At 36.9% G+C, this 20,366-nt stretch overlaps 1 protein-coding gene across 1 annotated transcript in view; it reads left to right on the plus strand.

Moving 5' to 3' along the window:
- DPP10 (dipeptidyl peptidase like 10) overlaps positions 1-20,366 on the plus strand; it is a 306,345-nt gene that overhangs the window by 187,062 nt on the left and 98,917 nt on the right. Inside the window, exons 5-6 of the mRNA XM_077779630.1 lie at positions 9,222-9,376; positions 16,636-16,733. Coding sequence (XP_077635756.1) covers positions 9,287-9,376; positions 16,636-16,733 — 188 coding nt within the window. The 5' untranslated portion in view covers positions 9,222-9,286. The remainder of the gene's footprint in view (positions 1-9,221; positions 9,377-16,635; positions 16,734-20,366) is intronic.

Here is a 20,366-nt window from a genome sequence, read left to right on the forward strand (position 1 = left end):
AACTGATGGTTACCAAGGGGGAGGTTGGTTGGGGGTTTGGTTAAATAAGTGAGGGGAATTAAGGAGTACCCCTGCTGTGATGAGCACCAAGTGTATGGAAGTGTTGAATCACTATATTGTATACCTGAAACTGATATTACACCATATGCTAACTAAACTGGAATTTAAATTAAAATACTTTAAAAAGAAGAAGTTAGGTAGGGAAATCTAAGCAACAGTTAAAAGCTTGCAAAAGCATAGCAAGGTTAAATAGCCTGGTGTGCACCTTGGGAACTAAAATCTGCTTGATATGATTGGGGCGTAAAATTTGAAGAAAAGGAAGACAGCAAGAAACAAGGGATGGTAACCCTAAAAGTATTCAATTATTTTTTCACTAGTAAATGGGGAAACTAATGGAGCTTTTCAAGTTAGGGAGTGCCAATATTAGATCTTCCTAATAAATAGATCATTTTGACTACAATGTAAAGCTTGGATCAAACAGCAGACAGAACTAGTGAGCAGCTGGGAGGCTTTTCCTATGTTCTGTCAAGAGATAATGAGCAATAGTACTGGGTTAAAGCAATAAGACGGAGGGAAGATTCTAAAATTGATGAGACAGTAAAATAGATAGATCTTAGTGGTTAAATGGATGAAGCAGATGAGAAGAAGTCAAAGAATGATTCTGTGGCTTCTGGTTTAGGTCACTAGTAAATTCTGGTGACAGACCCAGGGAGCAGGCATTCATAAGAGTAGTGGGCATCAGGGAAGCAAAAAATAATTTAGTGGGAACATTGGTGCTTCACAGTATGCTAGCATGCTACCTTGGGTTACAAAATGTGATCCCTTACATCAAAGGATTTCTAAGTCAACTCAATGTAGAATGTACTGACTTGATCACTGAACAAGATGACCTGGGCCTCTGTCTTTTACATATGGATATGTCCTATTATATATGACTTTATGTAATTTTTGGCATTACATTTTTAAGAAAATTGTCAGAAGAGAAATTAAGGACAATTATCTGACAAATAAGATTATTTTCTTCATTAGAGAATGAAATTATATATATTCAGCTGGAGAGTGAATACTCTTTTGGGGATAGGAAAGGCAAACAGAAAACAAAACTCATGTGTAATAACTCCGTAGGTCTGACACTTTCCAAAGGAGAAATTGTAAACTTATCATTTTTGCCATTCAAATGAAACTCAGTCCCTTGGCTCTTACACTGTAGGTATACTAGCAAATTCCAAATGTGCTATGTGATTGAATCCTTACAGTACTAGCATATTTAATCATTTACAGATGAAGCCAAGACTCAGGGGGTAGGTGACTTAGACATGGCCTCAAATTTCATGAGTGCCAGAGCTGGCACTTGAATGTGTATCCTCAAATCCAGTGCTTAGTCTCCTGGTCTCCTTACCTGTTACACTTCAGTGCCTTTTATTGTTCCCTAAGGAATGGCATACATTATGGACCCAAACCATTAGATTTCCCTGGTCTATTTCTTCAACCAAAGACTTTGACCACAGACTTACCTCTGTGGTCAATAAATCCTTGCTTTATTTTCAAGAGAAGGGACAGTACCAAGGGAATCAGTGTTAAGGTTTGACAGAGGGAGTTAGGCCATTCAGGTGTCATTAATTTTTCCCCTCAATATTTTGTCTGCATTCCCAAGCTACTTTTTTAACATTTATTTATTGTTGAGAGATGAGAGAGACAGAGCACGAGCAAGGGAGGGTCAGAGAGAGAGGGAGACACAGAATCTGAAGCAGGCTCCAGGCTCTGAGCTGTCAGCACAGAGTCCAGTGTGGGGCTTGAACTCATGAAGAACTATAAGATCATTACCTGAGCCGAAGTCGGATGCTTAACCGACTGACCCACGCCCGTGCCCCTCCCAAGCTATGTTTTAAGAGCCACACAATACCTTCATTTCCCTCTATCACTTTGTTTTTCCACGTTTCCATCAGCTCCCAGGTTACAGACCTTCTCTTTTTCTTTCAGTACAGTCACCACAGCACAGTGATATCTACTAGGAATGCATATGATCTGCAACATAATGTAGAGTTTTCCTTCTTGTTCCTTTATAGAAATCAGTTGCAATCTGAATTAGTATGTGTGAGAGACTCAAGAAGTAACATGTAACATTTCCACTGTGTTAAATTCAAATTTTCCTTTAGTAAATATCATAAGGAAAAAAAAAGATTAAAGAAGGAGTCACATAAAGGATAATAAAATGTTTTTGTGGCACATTTCAATAGCATGGTTTAAACTTTTTAGGTCTAGGCCAATCTGTTAGTGTGGCTGTTGATCCCAACCAAAGGCACTTATGTCGAGATTTTCAGTCTTTAAAAGTGTAATTTTAAAACCTCTTTGTATTTGTAGTATTATTCAGTTCCTAAGGAAAGTCAAGGAAAATAAAATATAATGTGTTTTTAAAGAGTTGAAGTTTAAGAGAAAAATAAAACATCATGCTCAAAATGATGCATCATTTTAAACATAATTCACACCAAATGCATCTAATGTTACTCATATAAATTGGTTCACTTAACATAGTAACTTAACTAAATAAAATATCAGATGAATGTTTTGCTAAAAGTAAGTAAAGTTCACAGCTGCAAAGTTTACAGCTTTGAAAAATTTTATAAAGTATTGAACCTATTAAAGAGAAACAAAAAATGACCAAGACTTTAAGTTATTTGAGCACATGAAATATTGGAACCACTGTGCCTTAATGATTTATAAATGTATTTTTAAGGAATTCTTCAATATTCAATTCAATAGTTATTGAGTATGTATATCTTTCCAGGATTATCTGAGTACAATATGATGAGGAAGAGGGTTTCTATGTTTTGGGTATTTCCAATTACTGGAGTGAAAAACTGTAAACAATTATTCTATAAAGGAACCATTTGGAGCATGGTCAGTATAAATAGTAATAGAACTACATGTCAGAATACTAAATAGAAATAAAAGTAGAATTAATTCTAATGGAATGGAGGAGTATAGAGTCACTTAATAGAAGAAATGGTCTGTGCAATTGAGCTTTAAGAATGACAAGAATAAAGCAGTAAGAGAAAAAATTCACAGCATTAACAATAGTCTTATCAACAGATGGAAATTGGTACATTTTTTGGTTGCTCACTGAGAATATTGTTTTGTTTTTGTTTTTCTTTCTCTTGCATAGAAGTCACATTCATCCATTCATTGAACAAATATTTATTGAGCACTTACTATATCTCAGTAAAACTGGACTATGGCAGATAAAAGAAAAACTTAGGGGGGCAGCCGTAGAAGCCAGAGGAAGGCAGAATAACAAATAATGCTGAGTCTCTGGAGGTGAAATAAGCTATGGATTCCACAGTTACTGCTGCATTTGCTACCGGAAATTGATGAAAGTGAAATCAGTCAATTTGTGGTACCAGAAGCAGGACAGCAGTGGATAGAGGTGTAAATGGGAAGTGAGAAGTTTATGAATATAGACAACTCTTTAAAGAAACTTGACAGGGGTGCCTGTGTGGCTCAGGCAGTTAAGCTTCTGACTTCAGCCCACATCATGATCTCATGGTTTGTGGGTTCAAAAAAACACTTGACAGTGAGATACAAAAAGTAAAGAGGAAAAGGCAACCATAGACCCCTATGGCTGCAGTAGCTTACTCAGGAAATCTTATCTGTCTAAATTGGTAAACTGCAAATGGATAAAATCAGCTTACTTTTCAGAATAGCATGGTTAATCTGAACACAATGATTATATGTTAGTTTTCTGTAAGTGCTCTGTGTTGAGGTCACGTTGCTAAGTGTTTTTGATATAAAACAACATGTGTTGAAAACTCCATCTGTTTTTCAGTGAGATATTCTCATTATTGTAATGAAGTCAAAGACAAACCAAACCTTCCTTGGAATGGAATGGAAAGCAATTTGTAGAAATACAATGTTTGTAAATAATATAATATAATATAATATAATATAATATAATTAACACAGGAAGTTTGAATCCATGAGTAAGAGTCCCTGTTAGTTGCAATTAAAGAAGTGTGTGAATTATCCAAGAGAACTCTTAAGGAGATACATATTAAAGATTCACTTATTTACCTCCTTCCCATTTAAGTTCGCTTAATTTTTTATACCTGAAGCAAGTCACAAAATACTTTGTGTGTACTACTTTGCTATTTTGACATTTTTGTGAGCGACAACTGGAGACATGGATTGCACTAAAATAAATTAGAGTAGACGATACCTAGTTTCTACTGGAAGGTGTTCTCAAATCTGCGCCATTATTATTCTTGGGAAGTACTTGTGCATATACATTTACAGCTAGGATAGAACCCACCTCTTAGAAATTCTGAGTGTTGATTTTAGGCCATGCGATCCAATACCTCTGTACCTATAAGTCTCATAATAATTTACACCCATTTGTCCAGTGTAAATTTCTTTTTTTTTCTCAGTATGTCTGGTGAATGGGTCTCCTCATAGGAATTTTAAGTAACTTGTACAAATCAGTGTCAGGATTACAACTGGAAACAATGGCACATTCAAAATAGTATTAACATTTTTACCTATGAAGGGATCACTTATCAAAGACAAGGGATATGTAGCAACCTACGACTAGTAATGATTTAGTCATTAACACTTGAAGTGGGAATGGTAAGTAAGCTGTTACTAGAACCTACAAACAAGGAATCCTATAGTTTTTGCAGAAGCAGTAAGTTTTTATTAGGAAACATAGCCTCACTAACAGGATTCCAATGGGTGAGAACCAAGAAAATAAGTATCATGCACCAACTTTACTTCCCTCATTTGATTTGTTTGGTTTCATATTGGCCATGGCCAACAAAAACTCAAAGATCAAGATGGTATTATTATTACTTAAATAAAATCTTTGCATCCTTGAAAGACACATGAAGTTCCTTCCATCTGCCACTGTTTCATTGTAGAGCGGTATCGGTCCAGTTTATATTCCTGTCAGAAATTTATAACCACAGCCAACACTCGTGTTTTTCATATAAAGTTTCAGGGGGAATTGCACCCATTAAACAAGGCCGTAACTAGTAATCATAGCTCCTTTGTCAGTCAACCATTCCTTTTACCCTTTAGTCTGCCAGCATTTTGACTACATAGGTTATTTACCCTAGTAGATCAAACCAAAATTTTATCCCTGCCAAATCTTATTTCTTTGCTTCTTTTTCTTAATTAGGTTGCTACAATTTCAGTTTTCCATTGAAATGGAAATTGGAATGTGGAAATGTAGAATTGGAAAATGGGTAGACTTGAACAAAGGAGTATCCATGAATCTCCTGAGTCCAGATATACTCTTCTTTCCTCTCCTTCATATAATAAAGACATATATATTTTTCCTGGCAGATAAGATTAATTACCAGACAGACACACACTGCCTGTATTCTGTCAGTTTTTATCCAGGCCTATTGAGCCCCAAATGATCAGGGGGAGATTTTAGCTTCCAATTCAGAGGAGCATAATTAGGACACTCGCTGTTAGAAGCAGTACCCCCTTAGGCATTTGAATGTCCAAACCCACTGACCTCCTTATCATGAAGACAAGAAACAAAATATATCTAGTGGGTTAATGGTGTGATAGTGAAAGAGAGGGCTCCCCTTCTATCCCCTAGTTCCTAGATGTGTGCTTCCTGGCTTTGAAAGAGGGACACGTACATACTGTATGATGACATCCTAACATTAAGGTTGTTATAGGGCCAAAACCAAGTGAGAGAAGACTAGTTCACACTTTCATCAAGCCAGGTACATATAGCTAATGGAGAACAGCGAATTTTATGGTCTGAGTATATTGCCCTTCTTTTTGCTATAAAATCTTTTCTCTTTAGTGGTGATGTGGTGAACTATTGTGATAATGGGTACGCTATTCTGTGGGTCCATGAATAGCAGTGCTGACAGGACTTCAGGCAGCCAAGGCGTATCTAACCCAGAGCACCTGTCTGTCTTTGTAATGATAAAATGCTACCCCATCTTAATGGAATGGCTCCCATGTGCTCTACCTGCCACCAGGTAGCCAGCTGGTCCTGCTGGGAAATAATGCCATATAAAGAGTTTAATGACAGCTCCTCTTGTTGGCAGCTAATGGTAGGAACCCAAGCCGACTGACCTGTACTTGATAGCCATATCACCCATCTGATTATTGACAGCTGCTCTGCAATAGATGTGTTCCGGTGGATATTAAGTAGGACACTACGATCTTCACATTGTTATATGTTCAATGTAACAATGACATCTCACCTCTTCTGAGATGTCAATGCAGTTATCTTTCCCTACATTTCCTTGTCACTAATTTTCTAATTTTAGTCTTCTCGTAACTCTGATCAGGCCCTTTATTTGTTACTGTGGATGAGTCAGGGTGGATCCATGCTTCAAGCTAATTCGCCTTCCACAAAAGGGTAGAAAACTAAGTATCTTGTTCAAAAGTCTGCCAACTGGAAGGATTTATGTTTAGTTTGGTCTTTTAATGCCAATCTTCAGTCAGACTGTAGGACAGAGCCTACCAACTCCACAGTCTTCAAGTACATCATACAAACCTGCCCATAAACCAGGCCTGCATTTACTTCTCCCCCGCCAACGCGTATTAGAAAACCCATCTTGAGGGGCACCTGGGTGGCTTAGTCGCTTAAGCGTCTGACTTTTGCTTAGGTCATGATCTCGCGGTTCGTGGGTTTGAGCCCTGCATCAGGCTCTGTGCTGACTGCCAGCTCAGAGCCTGGAGCCTATTTCGGAGTCTGTGATTCCCTCTCTCTCTGACCCTCCCCTGCTCACGCTGTCTCTCTCTCTCTCCTAGAAATAAATAAAAACATTAAAAACAGTTAAAAAAAAAAAAGAAAACCCATCTCGAGGTTTTGATATGAGCTGAAGGAGAGAGAGTAAAGCACAGGATACAACACTCTGGGTATTTTACTTATGTGTTCTCTCCCAGTCCCATAGATACCCCTTCTATTTTATAGTGGGATGTTGCTCTATGTGTTTAGTTTTATGGTCACTGAATCAGATAACATTCAGTTCATGATGGGCAATCTGGGTTGCATAGATACCTGGTATCCTGTGGTCAGGCTAATTGTTTCTGCAAGATCCCAGTAGAGATCTGCTTTTGAAATAGAGAACATTAATCCGCACAGGAGGAAATGGCCTTTCCTAAAGCTTGCAATGCCCATTTTGATTGCCATATGGTGAGTTTCAGAAGGTCTGCACAGCATCTCTGTTTACCATGAAGATTCATATTAGCATTGTATCTGCTGGGTCACAAGGTAAAGATGGTAGAAAGGATTGTACCATGGCCTTGATCTGCTGCATAGCCCTTTCTTGCACAGACTCTGCTCAGAATGGGCAGCTTCACAGGTTGTCTGGAAAGTAGAATGGGGCAGCATATGTGAATATGGTTTAAGTTGTTCCTTCAGAATCTGAAGAATCTGTTCCCTCTTCACTTTTGCAGGAGTACAATTCCAACAAATTTTCTCTTGCTTTAGAAGAGATATCTCAGTGTATACTATGCTACCAGATCTCCAAATTCTCCCCTAGGGATATAGAACTCATAAACATTACAGGGGTTTATCTCACTCTGCCTTTATGCAGAGGACATCTATCTCCCTTGGATAGAGGCTGCCTCTGTCAGCAAGAAGACTTGTGGGAATTTTGAGGTTCAGCATCTTCAGCCATAAACTTAGACACATATAGCAACATTCCACTATAAAATGTTTTGTTTATGAGACTGGTCCAGAAAGCATAAGTATCCTGCACATGTTTACCCAAGCATCACTATCCTATGTGCCAAGGTCCCAGGACTTCTTAGCTTTAAAAAAAAAACAACTGGAGTTGAGTCCCTAAGTTGTGTTGTAGCTCTACAACCCTTACTATGTACCCTTGGACCTCTGCCTTACCTACCTGCAATTACAGAAGAGAGGGACTCCTTCAAAGATGTCTCGATGATCTTTTTTGTATTCTTGATTTTGCATACATGGTTTCAGTTTATTTCTATGTAATTTCCCTGAGGTGTCATATGAACTTTGTGAACTTCATTTTATAGTCTTTAGAGCTGCCATTGTTGTAGCAATTAAGTGCCACCACCAATTATCCTCCCCAAACCTTTCCTCTCCATCTGCATTTCACTCTGCATCATCACCAGTGACAATTGATTACTAATGATTCCATCCTTTGCTCTGGATTATTTATATTCCATTTCTCTCCTGGAAAGGTGATTATTACATCAAAGGTAGTGCAGATATAGATGGGTATAGATATAGATATATAGAGGTAGGTACAGATATAGATCTCCAACTTAATCTCAAAACCTAATTTTAAAGGTCCCTTTTCTGAGTCTATTGCTGGCATTCTTCACAGTATTTGTCAAGGGACCAGAAGAAAAGAGCTGGCACATTCAGTAACCTGAAGATCTATTGACAAAGAGACCACATTTACAAAATGAAACCCTAAAGAACAGAGCTATAATCTAGACCAGGAGCAACCAAGCTATTATACCACCCCTATGTCCATAGAGATGAACCATTCATTACAAGATACAAAAGGAGAAAATTTCATAGGAAAGACTGCATTGATAGGAGTAGTGACATTATTTAAAACATATGGCAAGCCTGAAGTGACATTTCAGGATATGGCCAAGGAAGTAAATATTCTGACTTCACTCTTCTTCTAATCTCTTGTCATTGTACCATAATGGCCATGCTCTGGAAGGCATGGCAACCCTTTGGCTGTAGTGCATACAAGTTAACTTACCGGGCCAGCAAGCAGGTATAAACAAATGAATAGTGGATCTGCTCACATGAAAGATATCCAGTGTATTTCCTATTCTATTTCCTTAGAGCAAAAAATAATTTCATGAATCTAGTGGGTGTTCAACTTAATTGATGATGGAAATATGATTGAATGCAAATATGAATGCATGGTGACATGGGCATGGTTTGATGCCATATTTCAGTCTTCACTTACTGTTCTTATTCTTTTTGTCCTACTTGTGCTTTCATCTTCTCTGTTCACATTTGCTGATGAAATCCCGACTTCATTGCTTCATTCTTTCTTTCCACTGCGTCTGCTTTCCCTGGGACTAGAAGGGTCATTCAGAAATAAAGAATTCTCCATAATGTTGATAAAATCCAACACACTGTATAGGGAAAAAAAAAGTATATCTGCAATGGAGATTTCAAGGACAGATGTTTGTGGGTCACTGAGCCCACATCTCTACAGTTGGTTTCAAATAACACTCATTTATTCTAGAGGAACTCCTGCATTCTCACATTGCCCACTGGTGGTCACCAGATGGAGAAAGGCTTGCCTTCCTGATGATAAATGACTCGTTGGTGCCTAACATGGTTATTCCTCGATTTACCGGAGCATTGTATCCCAAAGGAAAGCTGTATCCATATCCTAAGGTAAGCGTCGTGGAAGCACTGATTTGTTCTCTCTCTCCACACCATTGACTTGATTGATGGTATCCTTGGTTCCTGAACACGTTGTCTTTGCAGAAAAAAAGCAGCCTTTCCTACTGGTCAGATCTTTTCAGAGGTTGCAGTAGCCTGTACACAGTGTTCTGGTAGGAAGAGGTAGAGATGATTCAGGGCTTCGGAACTGTCACTTTTGCTCTATTTTCCCCCCTTTGTTGCTCTCATTCTTGTTTTCCCCCACCTTCCCAGTTAGAAAGAAGGTGAGAAGAGATAAGGGGCAGCACTGATACTAGGGCACAGATGTCTCCAGAAGTACATTCTGTTTGTTAACATTTGTTATTTTCTAGCCATTAATAGGTGTTATAAGGGAAGAAAAAGTCCCATGGTTAAATGAGTTGAAATTTCTCAGCTAAAAAAAAAATTTCAACTTCTCTCAGATGATTTCTTAGAGCATTTAATATACTATACGATAATGTGTATTATAAATCTCCCATAAAAAATCGACTAAGCATAAAGTATCTCCAGGAAGGAATAGACTAAGCATAAAGAATCTCTATAAAGAATAGACTAAGCATAAAGAATTTATTAGTATTAGTATTAACATCAGCATTATTTTGGCAAAGCATACTCTGGAACATACTTTATAACATGCTGGGGTAGAGCCATCACCAGGCATAGCTAAGATAGATGGAATTGTTTTATTGAGTGAGGCAAATATGGAAATCTTGCCCAGAGAGCAAAACTATTTTCAAGTACGGAGCAGGCTGCAGAAACATCTGGAGTGTAACTGTTTTGTTCCTATTGTATGGCATAACTTAAGGTCTATTTTTAAAAGTGTATTTACCCCATGGTTTATATTACAAAGAAAAAGGCTCATAGGTGAGGCCCTCTATGCATTAATCATGTAATGATGTTTTATAGGAAAGTTTTTAAATTCCACTTTACACATTTCACCTCTTAATTTGGTAAGAGGCAGCTGTTTATTCAATTTAGAAGCTATTTTAAAGCCATTCATTTAGTGAGTTGTACTTTATGTTTCCCAAGCATGATATGTTTTGCAGCTTTCAACTTGTGCATTACGTTAATTAGGCAAGGTATTGTACAGATTACCTATCCCACATGTTATTCTATACTTACAGTAAAGGCATGGTCAGGGTAGGCGTGACTTTATTTTCCTCTCATCTTCCAGACTCAGATTACTCAAGGTGGAGAAGGGAGGAAAGGAAACGGAAGGGAAGGGAAGGGGAGGGGAGGGGAGGGCAGGGGAGGAAGAAGGATGGGGGAGGAAGGAAGGAAGGAAGGAAGGAAGGAAGGAAGGAAGGAAGGAGGCTGGCTAAGATAGAGAGTCAAAAATAAGAAGAGTGTTTCTTCAGTGCGATTCTGTACCATCTGTTGTGGTTTTATTTTTATGGTTTTTGTTTGTTTCTTTCTTTCTTTCTTTCAATCTTGTCTTCTTCCGATAGACTGTAGTATTAAATGACTGGCCTATAGCTGAGAAAGACAGGAGAATTGAGAGGAATCTCATTCTATGATTCTGAAATATTATGTTTAGGGTCTTTTCTGGATACAAGTTAGAAGGTGTATATAGTCTGTGCCCCTCAAGAGAAAACGGCAACTTGGCCTGACAACAAAATAATCATATTCACCAAGAGATTTTTATTATACTTCAAGTACAGAGCTTATCACTTCTCTAATATAGATTTAGCCATGTTTCATGAATGACAGTTTCTTCCTTTATGGAATACCTGCACCTTTTCCCCTCCAGAGAATGACTGAAAAGACTTCACAAATGTATTAATTCTCACATCATTTGATTTACTTATGGTAATGAAAGTCCCCCTGACAATTTAAATACAAAATGAAGTGGCATATTGTGAAAAGCATATGCAACTAAGCAAGATGTTCACGAAGAACTGTTCAGTTTGTTCACTACAAAAAAGGAAATAAAATCAGCTTTAGGGAAAAAACAACTTTTTTGCAATTCATGTCCCAGAAGGAGTGGGGAATTGTAAGACTCACTCTAAGAATCATACGCAATAGGTGCATTTTCAAATTAGCTTCTCAGTTAGAGGCTGCTGGTGTTTGAACTTGGACACTCCCAAGCCTCATAATTTTAAAAGACTGAGGCAAACATATAGACAAATAGAAATATCTGAGAAATTTAATTCTGAAGATACTGGGTTGATAAACCTAGACAGTTTTGTTTTTAATAAGTTATTTAATTAATTATTTTATAATTCTCAATAGTAAAGCTAGGCATACAATAATAATAATAATAATGTTTGCTATTGTACAAATCATGTGTGATAATAATATGCTTCATATTTTCAGAGATATTTTCACTATTTTTCCCTTATTTGGACTTCTTCACAATTGCCTCTATTTACAAATGGACAAACTAAGCTCTCTAAAAGGCTAAGTCCTTTTCTAAAAGTCAGAGGTTTTTTTAAAATTTTTTAATGTTTTATTTATTTCTGAGAGAGAGAGAGACAGAGAGAGAGAGAGAGACAGACAGTGTGAGCAGGGGAGGGTCATAGAGAGAGGGAGTGACAGAATCCAAAGACAGGCTCCAGGCTCTGAGCTAGCAGTCAGCACAGAACCTGATGTGGGGCTCGAACCCATGAACCGCGAGATCATGACCTGAGCTGAAGTCAGACGCTTAACCGACTGAGCTACTCAAGCGCCCCTAAAAGTCAGAGTTATTTTAAGAACAGGGAAATAACTCAGATTTTTTAATTCTGTCCCTGTCTGTAAAACTACCAGAGGTTAACCTATATAACTGAAGACATATCTGGAATCAAAATATCTTCCTGTCAAATTAACAAATATATGTGGAGCTCTGTCTGCTCCATTTACTCCTAATGACTTAGTAGGATATACATATGATTCTTAGTCTCATACCTAAGAGACAGAGAGAGAGAGATTAAATAGATAGATGATAGATGTTAGGTAGGTAGGTAGGTATGTAGGTAGACAGATATAGATAGATGATGGATGGATTGATGGATACACAGATACATAGATACATAAATAATAGATACATAGATACACAGATAAAGACATGTAATGCAAGGTAAAAGTCCTTAGTGTGTGTCAATGACCTACCACTGAGGAGTATTAAACACAAAGAAAAGGTAGCTACTGTAGCAGCCAAGCCAAGAGAAAGAATTCTAAATCCTCAGAAAGTTTTTAATAGGAATCCCTGCACAGGAACTTAAGACAACAGGACACGAAGAAAGAAGGTCTGAACTTCATCCCTGATCTCAGAATAAGTTTCAGTATCATTTTGTATATATTACTTAAACTTTGAAAGCCATTATTTTCCACTCTGGTTTAAAACCAAACAAACAAACAAACAAAACTTTGTTAGTCCTTCCACTAACAACTGTATTAGTTTGATTTGCTCTTACTTTTGCAATAAACTTACAAAAAGTAGTATTTTAGACATTGAAGTAATTCATAGAGTTCACACTAAATTGTGCTTCAAATGAAACTAGATTTTTAAAAAGTGCAGCAAATAATGTGGTCAGATTTACTAATGAAATACACTAAACAAATATATTTGTATTTCACTTAATTCAGCATGATTCAGAACTCATAAAATACCCTATCATTAGCAATTCAGCACAAAAGAGAGGCACCGTTCTATCTCAGTAACCTCAGGTTAATCTTCTTAATTAAAGCATTATGTCGTTTAATGACAATTTAGTTGCCATTAAAATAAGGTTAATTATTATTGAGGCTTGTGTTTCAGAATTATAGAGGAAGGATTCTGTAGATATGCAGTCTTTCTGGCAACTGTGACTGTAAAAAGCAAATAGTTGAACTCCTCTAATTTGCAAACTATTGAAATGATCCAGATATTAAAAGCAAATGAACTTGCAGTGTGCACTTAATTTCAAAAGTCCATGGAGAGAGAAAAATCTAATTGAGATTATAGAATGCTGGACAGCTGAATTTTGGAAATAGCCTAATGTTTGTTTTTTATCTAAAATTGGCCATGTGTGTACACAGCTTTTCATTTGTTTTCATGTAAAACCTAACGCGGTAATCAGTGATCCTACACAGGTATAAACATACAGAGCTGTAGACGTTAAAAACAAACAAACAAACAAAAACCTGTTTTATGATATAAATACCATCTATGTCTTTGACGAAGGATGTCATAAAATTATGCATCATTGATAAGAGCTGACAAAAAGATCAAATTTAACTTAATTTCTCTTTTTCTAAATGAGTTTATCAAAAAATAAAAACATCATAGGCACAATTTTTCACCAACTAGAAAAGTCAGTGTTTTAATGATAACTTTCTAATTCAGTGCTGTATACTGTTTTAGACATTTTTAAAAGTGTTAGATATTTTTATAAATTATCTTTTTGTTAGTCTAGATGACAAAATCATGAGCTACTTTTAAGCTACAGAAAGGAAACCTACATTGCCTCAAAACTTCTGACTTGTGACATATTCTCAGACAAGTATTGTCTCGTTTGATAATCAAATTAAACAATACTTGAGGATCTTTAACCTCTTGCCCATGGTCTATATTCAGCAAATAACAGTCAAAATGGAAACCCAGCTTTCTCTGACTCAAGGTTAAGCTTAGCCAGTTCTCACAAATAGTACTTTTCCCAGAAGAATCAGCTTCCTCTGAGAAACCATTAGAAGTGCGGATTCTCATGTTGCATGATATGAGAAATGCTGGTTAAATCTAATTAAACAAACCTTCCTGCCTGCCGGGTGATTGTGATGCAAGTTAACACCTTTGGTCACCACTGAACTGTAATCTATAACATACATATATGTACGTGTGTGTGTATATTATCTATATATATGTATACTATATATAATTGCATATATGTATCATTACATATACTAGCAATAATACATATTCTTGAAAATATATATATATATATCAGCATCTTGTCAAATTTGCCTACTAATTATAGTTATCTGAGAGTTTTGTTAAAACATAGAATCTTGAGCCCACACCTAGAGATTCTGATTTTGAGTCTATGTAGGGTCGAGTATTTGTGTTTCTAAGATGCCAGGGAATAGTGATGGAAGCTTGCTCCTGGCCAGAGATCAACACTTTGAAGGGCACTACTAAATAGTATATCCCAGCTCTAATTTTTAATATTTGTGGTCAAACTAGAGAAATGGTTAGATTGAAAAAATGGATAAGGCCAGTTTTTGGTGTTTTCTTTTTTTTCCCCAGGGAGGATCGTGACAATTAAATTGAAACAGTAGCGATGTGAAAGGGAGCTCCTGAGTGTGGCATACAACTAAATTGCCCAAGACAAATGTGCCCAGACACTTGAGGGTTCTAAAGTAATGAAAAATTTTATAAAATCTGACACCAGAGCCTACTTGGTGAAGCAGGATCATAGCTTATCTTCCAGGAAGTCCTTCACTGTATGAACCATTTCCATCATCTTTCTTTATAGCATTGTGTTTCTGTGGTGCAAGACATTCCTGACACCTTTCTTTGGCTCAGAACTTGACCTGTGTATGATACACCCCCACAGGCATGCTAGTTATTTATTACATTTATTATTAAGACTTCATTTTTTGGAGAAGTTTAAGGTTCACAGCAAAATTGAGAGAAAGCGACATAATTCCCATATGCCCACCACACTCACACATGCATAGCCTCCCCCCAATATCAGGATCACTCACTATAGTGCATTTGTCATAATTTATAACAAATATATAATTTATAACAAAAATATAATTTATAAAGCTATGCTGACATATTATAATCACCCAGAGTGCATAGTTTCCATTACAGTTCAGTTTTGGTGTTGTCCACTCTGTAGGTTTGGACAAATATATTTAATGACATGTATCCATCATTATGGTATCACACAGTATTTTTTACTGCCTTAACAATTCTTTGTGCTTTACCCATTCATTCCTCTGCCTGTCCTTCCCTGCTAGTCATATTTAATAGCCTAATAACACAGTTCTTGAGGAGCTATTACTGACTGTTGGTAAAATGCATTATGCTGCGTCTGGTCCAGTTCAACTTTGGGTTTTATCAATGACAATTACTTGGACATGACTTTTTCTTTCTCATCTTTAAATCACTTTTATCATTCTCCTTAGATTTTTGTCACTCTTCTAATTCAATCCACTTTTAATTTCCTTGTCTTGCTTTGTATATCTCATATAGCCCTTCTCCTAAAACATCAGCCACACAAAATGACACAGTGGTTACTATGTTTAAAAACACATTGGGCCACAAGTAGTCAACTGATTCTGTAAGTCATTTATTCACATACACATTCTCTTATTCATTCCAAAATGCTTGAGATATATTGGTGAAAGTTCCTATTTCTGCTCCCTATGAGTTCACAGTATATTTAGAAAGAGTTTGGAGACTCTTGCCTAGGAATGAAATAAAGCAAAATCGCAGGTAAGAGCATCCTGGGTTTGCATGCCGGCTTCCTCAGTTATTGGATATGTATCCCCTCTTCCACTGTTTTCCTGGCCTCTCCATAGTCATCTGGAAAAGGGTTGTAATTATATCTTAGGTGGGAAGTAGGAACATTTAGTAGGATGATTAATGTAATGTCTTTACTACATACTAAGAGCCAGAAACATACTAATGCTCTAGGGTAGTTATTACCCATTCTTACCACTGTCTTTCTACTCCTCTAACTAGGTACTTGGTGAGGACAGTCTCCTCTGTGGCCCACCACCTCCCAAGGTGCACTTGCACCCCATCTAGTGTTCACTAAAGTTTAAAAGGAAACATAGGAATGTTTAATGCAATAGAATGGATTAGGTATTGGGGAATTTTAATCATGTGCCATGCAGATTGGCAGATCTTCTGTATCTTTTTCATTCTTCTTCTTTTTCTCCTTCTTCTTCTTTTTAATTAGCTAAGCTTTTTTCTCACTGCATTTCTTATCCTATAATGTGAATAGCAGCTTGTTCTTTTCACTATTTTGTAAATCCAGCCCTTGTGGTGTTATTCTAGGGAAAGAACACAGTAGTGATGCCTAATGAATAAAGTCATCATGATTTTCCATCACCTTTAATTGTTTGACTAAAGTGCTTGAGAAACAGCAATCTACAAAAACAATTGAAGGCAATCAGGTTGTTGAATTTGAAATTTCTACTTCAAAGAAATTAAACTTTTCCCCTATTCTAATGCAGAATTATAAAGGAATCAAAACATTTCTTTTTCAATATACTTTAATGCTTAATATATTTGTATTACAACTCTCATTTTCTCAAAGGCAGGTCAAATGAACCCAACCATCAAATTATATGTTGTAAACCTATATGGACCAACTCATACTTTGGAACTCATGCCACCTGACAGCTTTAAATCAAGGTATGCAATTTCCATTTTATTTTTACTTGGAAATAGTTATTTTACCTTCAATTATCATTTTGTTGTAATTTAGAGAGAGATGATTGGCTCAATAAATCCGCCTGAAAATAAATCTGAGTTTGTCCCATTAGTGGAGGAATGAACTCATTCTGGATTTCTTGTTCCCAGGGAGCATTTAAAGTTTCCAGGTGATTAGCAGCATCACGAAATGACTAAATGCAGTGATACTGAAAATTAGACCTTTGCAACAGATGGGACAGGGAGATGGGGGCAAAGGATGATTTTCCATTGAATTTTCTTCCTGAAAATTCTTATTTTTTTTTTATTTTTTAAAAAAATTTTAATGCTTTATTTATTTCTGAGAGAGACAATGTAAGCAGGGAGGGTCAGAGAGAGAGAGGGAGACAGAGAATCTGAAACAGGCTCCAGGCTCTGAGCTAGCTGTCAGCACAGAGCCTGACGCAGGGCTCAAACCCACAAACCGTGAGATCATGGCCTGAGCTGAAGTCAGACGCTTAACTGACTGAGCCACCCAGGCACCCCTGAAAATTCATCTTTAAAAAGGGCCCAAAAAGAGGTCCTCTTTAAAAGAGTACAATCTTCCTAGTGTTGTGTAGTTTTTCCAGCAGAAGTTCTCTCCATAGCTTGGGAGCAGTTCCCTAGCTTTCTTCTCCAGGCAGAGAAAATTTTAATATTATCAAAATTTCCAGTAGTGAACAGTGAATCAAACAACCATGTGGAATTTGAAATTCAATCATCTCAAACTTCAAGGGTACTCTTTCAAATAGTGCAGCCCTTTAAAACTTTACAAAAGTCTCAGGGAAGGAATAGGTAGCTGATTTGGAAAAATAATTTCAGAATATATTGGATGATATGGGGCTAAGCTGTAACTTTGGATGTCATCAACAATCAGTCCTGGAGAACTGATTCACCTATAAATTCTGCTCAAATGTTGATCCATCAGTGTATTCAGGAAAGTTCCAACAGAGTTGGTGATTTTCACAGATATTACAGCCTGAAGTATGTGGAACTGTTTCCTACTTGTAAAGTTATTAAAATTTTATGGAATGTTTACACTGGAAGTGTGCCCATAACTACCTAATATAATCTGTTCCTATTATTGATGGAAAATATGAGACCCAGAGAGAAAGGTGAACCTCAAGATTAGTTGGTAGTAGAGGTAGAAAATGTGGTAGAGCCCATTAAAGTTATAGAGCATTTCATGCAGGTCATGATGTAAGACCTTAGAGGACCATTGGGATTAACATTTAGAAGGCAATAGAGTTGGCCAAGTCAGGTAGGAACTCTACTTCTGCACTTGGTCTACCAGCCATGAAGGAATTAATCACAAATGAAATAATGATGGAAGTCATTAGTATTTTATGTCCTGAGCTCTTTTTTTTCTCTCTGATTTGTTTAATGCTCTTAATTAATGGAGAAGGGCACTAGACTGGAGTGTCTGAGTCATTTCTCTGCCATCATTTCATTACATGACCTTGGGCAAGTCACTCTTTCTCTCTCTGAGTCTAAATAACCTCATCTTAAAGTAATATATATATTTATATATAAATTTATATATATATATTTCATTTTCATCAGTCTTTTAAAATATTTTAAATGGAAGTCAACTTTACAATATCCAGGCTTCTTCTGAGAAAAAGTGGTGATTCTGGACCTTGATGTTATAACCCAAGAAGTTGCTAGAGTTTACTCAATAGGATATAGCACTGTCACCAAACACAAAAATTCTTAAAGATAGAATCAGTTGTTATTTATTAGGTTACTATTTAAGAGTATGTCTGTAATATTTGAGGTGCAATATAATAAAAATAGTCATCCATGCCCAAGAGGTGTATGTGTGTGTGTATGTACGGTGTGTGGTGTGTGTGTATTCTTAGATGTAAATCCAGGACACACAGTAATATACAAGACCCCACTAAAAGTGAGGAAGAATCTTGTGAAGGAAGATTTCTTAAATGAAATCCAACTATGTTGATTTACTGATGAACTTGGCCTAGAATTTTGGGACAGTCATGTATTACCTTATCTGTAAAATGCACCAAACAATTTTGCTTTTTCTGCCTCATGGTCTTATGTTAAGTGCCACCTGTGGCATGTGAAATGTACCAAAATGCATGAGTTTTATTGAAAACCTCAAGATCAAAATTTACTTCAAAACTATATTTAAAAATATATCTCCTGTTTCAGTTTTACAGAAATTTATTTCCTTACTCATTTGTTTCTGATAGAAAGCCTCAGTCAAATTCACAGAAGAGTAATCAGTGAGTTTTAGATCATCTGCATTTAGTACTCTGAGTGTAGGTATCAGGTCCAGAAACACACAAACATGAACAAAATAGATATATCCGTAGCATGAACCAAACAGAGCTGCAGTCCTCTAGCTGCACATAAGATGGAAACCAAACTTTTATCTTTTCTTTCATCATGTTTTAATTTAGTTAACGTCTCTAATACTTAGTACTTTAGCCATATAGAAATTAGCTAGAAAACTATTGTGCCTTCCTAGTTAGAGATCTAAAAGAGTGTATTGTTTTTCATAATTTAGTAGTCAGGGTCCTAGCAATTAAAAAAGATGACACACTCAAGAGGGGTATGTGAAATGCAATTAATTAAGGGACTATTAACAAAAATGTGGGCAGGATTAATGAGAAACTTACAAAGGATGGAAAAGCGATTTAGAGTCTGCTGTAGGAGAAAGCTATGGCGATCCCAGGACTGAGGGCATGAGTCACCGGCTGTGATGAAGTCGGAGGCCTGGAGCTCTGAAGAATAGGATGGACCAGTGGGACCTGTCCATGGACTGAGCAATTCAGTCATTGCCACGCCAAACCCTAGCAGTGAGTGGGTCCTGGGAATTACTACCCTGAACTCTCTCTCCTCTCAACCTCTGAGTATCCTGCAGAGGCTTTCCACTGGCAAGGCAACCTCATTCTAGAGGCCAGGCTCTGGAAACTGCAGGGGGACAGTTGGAGAATGGACCTGGGAAACAGAGAGTATTCCATACAAATAATTTAAGAATTTATTTGCCATAAGAAGTTTATCTTTGTTTAGACATATGTTGGAGACGTCCACACCACAGTGAGTTTTCTGAAGCCATGTGAGAAGTGTTCTGTCTCTGTGTCTAGTACTGTTTCTGTCTCTGTCTCTACGTGTCTGTGTGTGTGTGTGTGTGTGTGTGTGTGAGTGTGTGGGTGTGTGGGTGAATGCATGTGCGCGCATGTGAGTGAATGCTTTCCAATCTCTCTATTTCTATACAGTATTCTGTTTCTGCATCTCGTGCAGTTTCTACCTCTGTCTCTGCCTCTCTGTATGTCTCTTCCTGTGTGTGTGTGTGTGTGTTTCAACCTCCCCATTTCTATACAGACACATACACGCTTGTATGCAAACACATACACACATCTATGGTTTATCTAAACTGATGCCTATGTTTCTCCTGAAAACTTGCCATATTTTTCTCATGTGCAAGGTGAATCACATAACTGCATTAGTGTACTTTGAACATGAAGTTTACCTTTGGTAACACATGTTTCTGTCTCTAACTTATTTTCCTTTTTCTCTTTCTAATTTTCTTTATCATGTTATTCTTGAATCATTCTAAGCTAACTCGAATTC

Source organism: Crocuta crocuta, unplaced genomic scaffold, assembly GCF_008692635.1.
Source record: "Crocuta crocuta isolate KB4526 unplaced genomic scaffold, BGI_CrCroc_1.0 scaffold18, whole genome shotgun sequence".
Classification (NCBI taxonomy): Eukaryota; Metazoa; Chordata; class Mammalia; order Carnivora; family Hyaenidae; genus Crocuta; species Crocuta crocuta.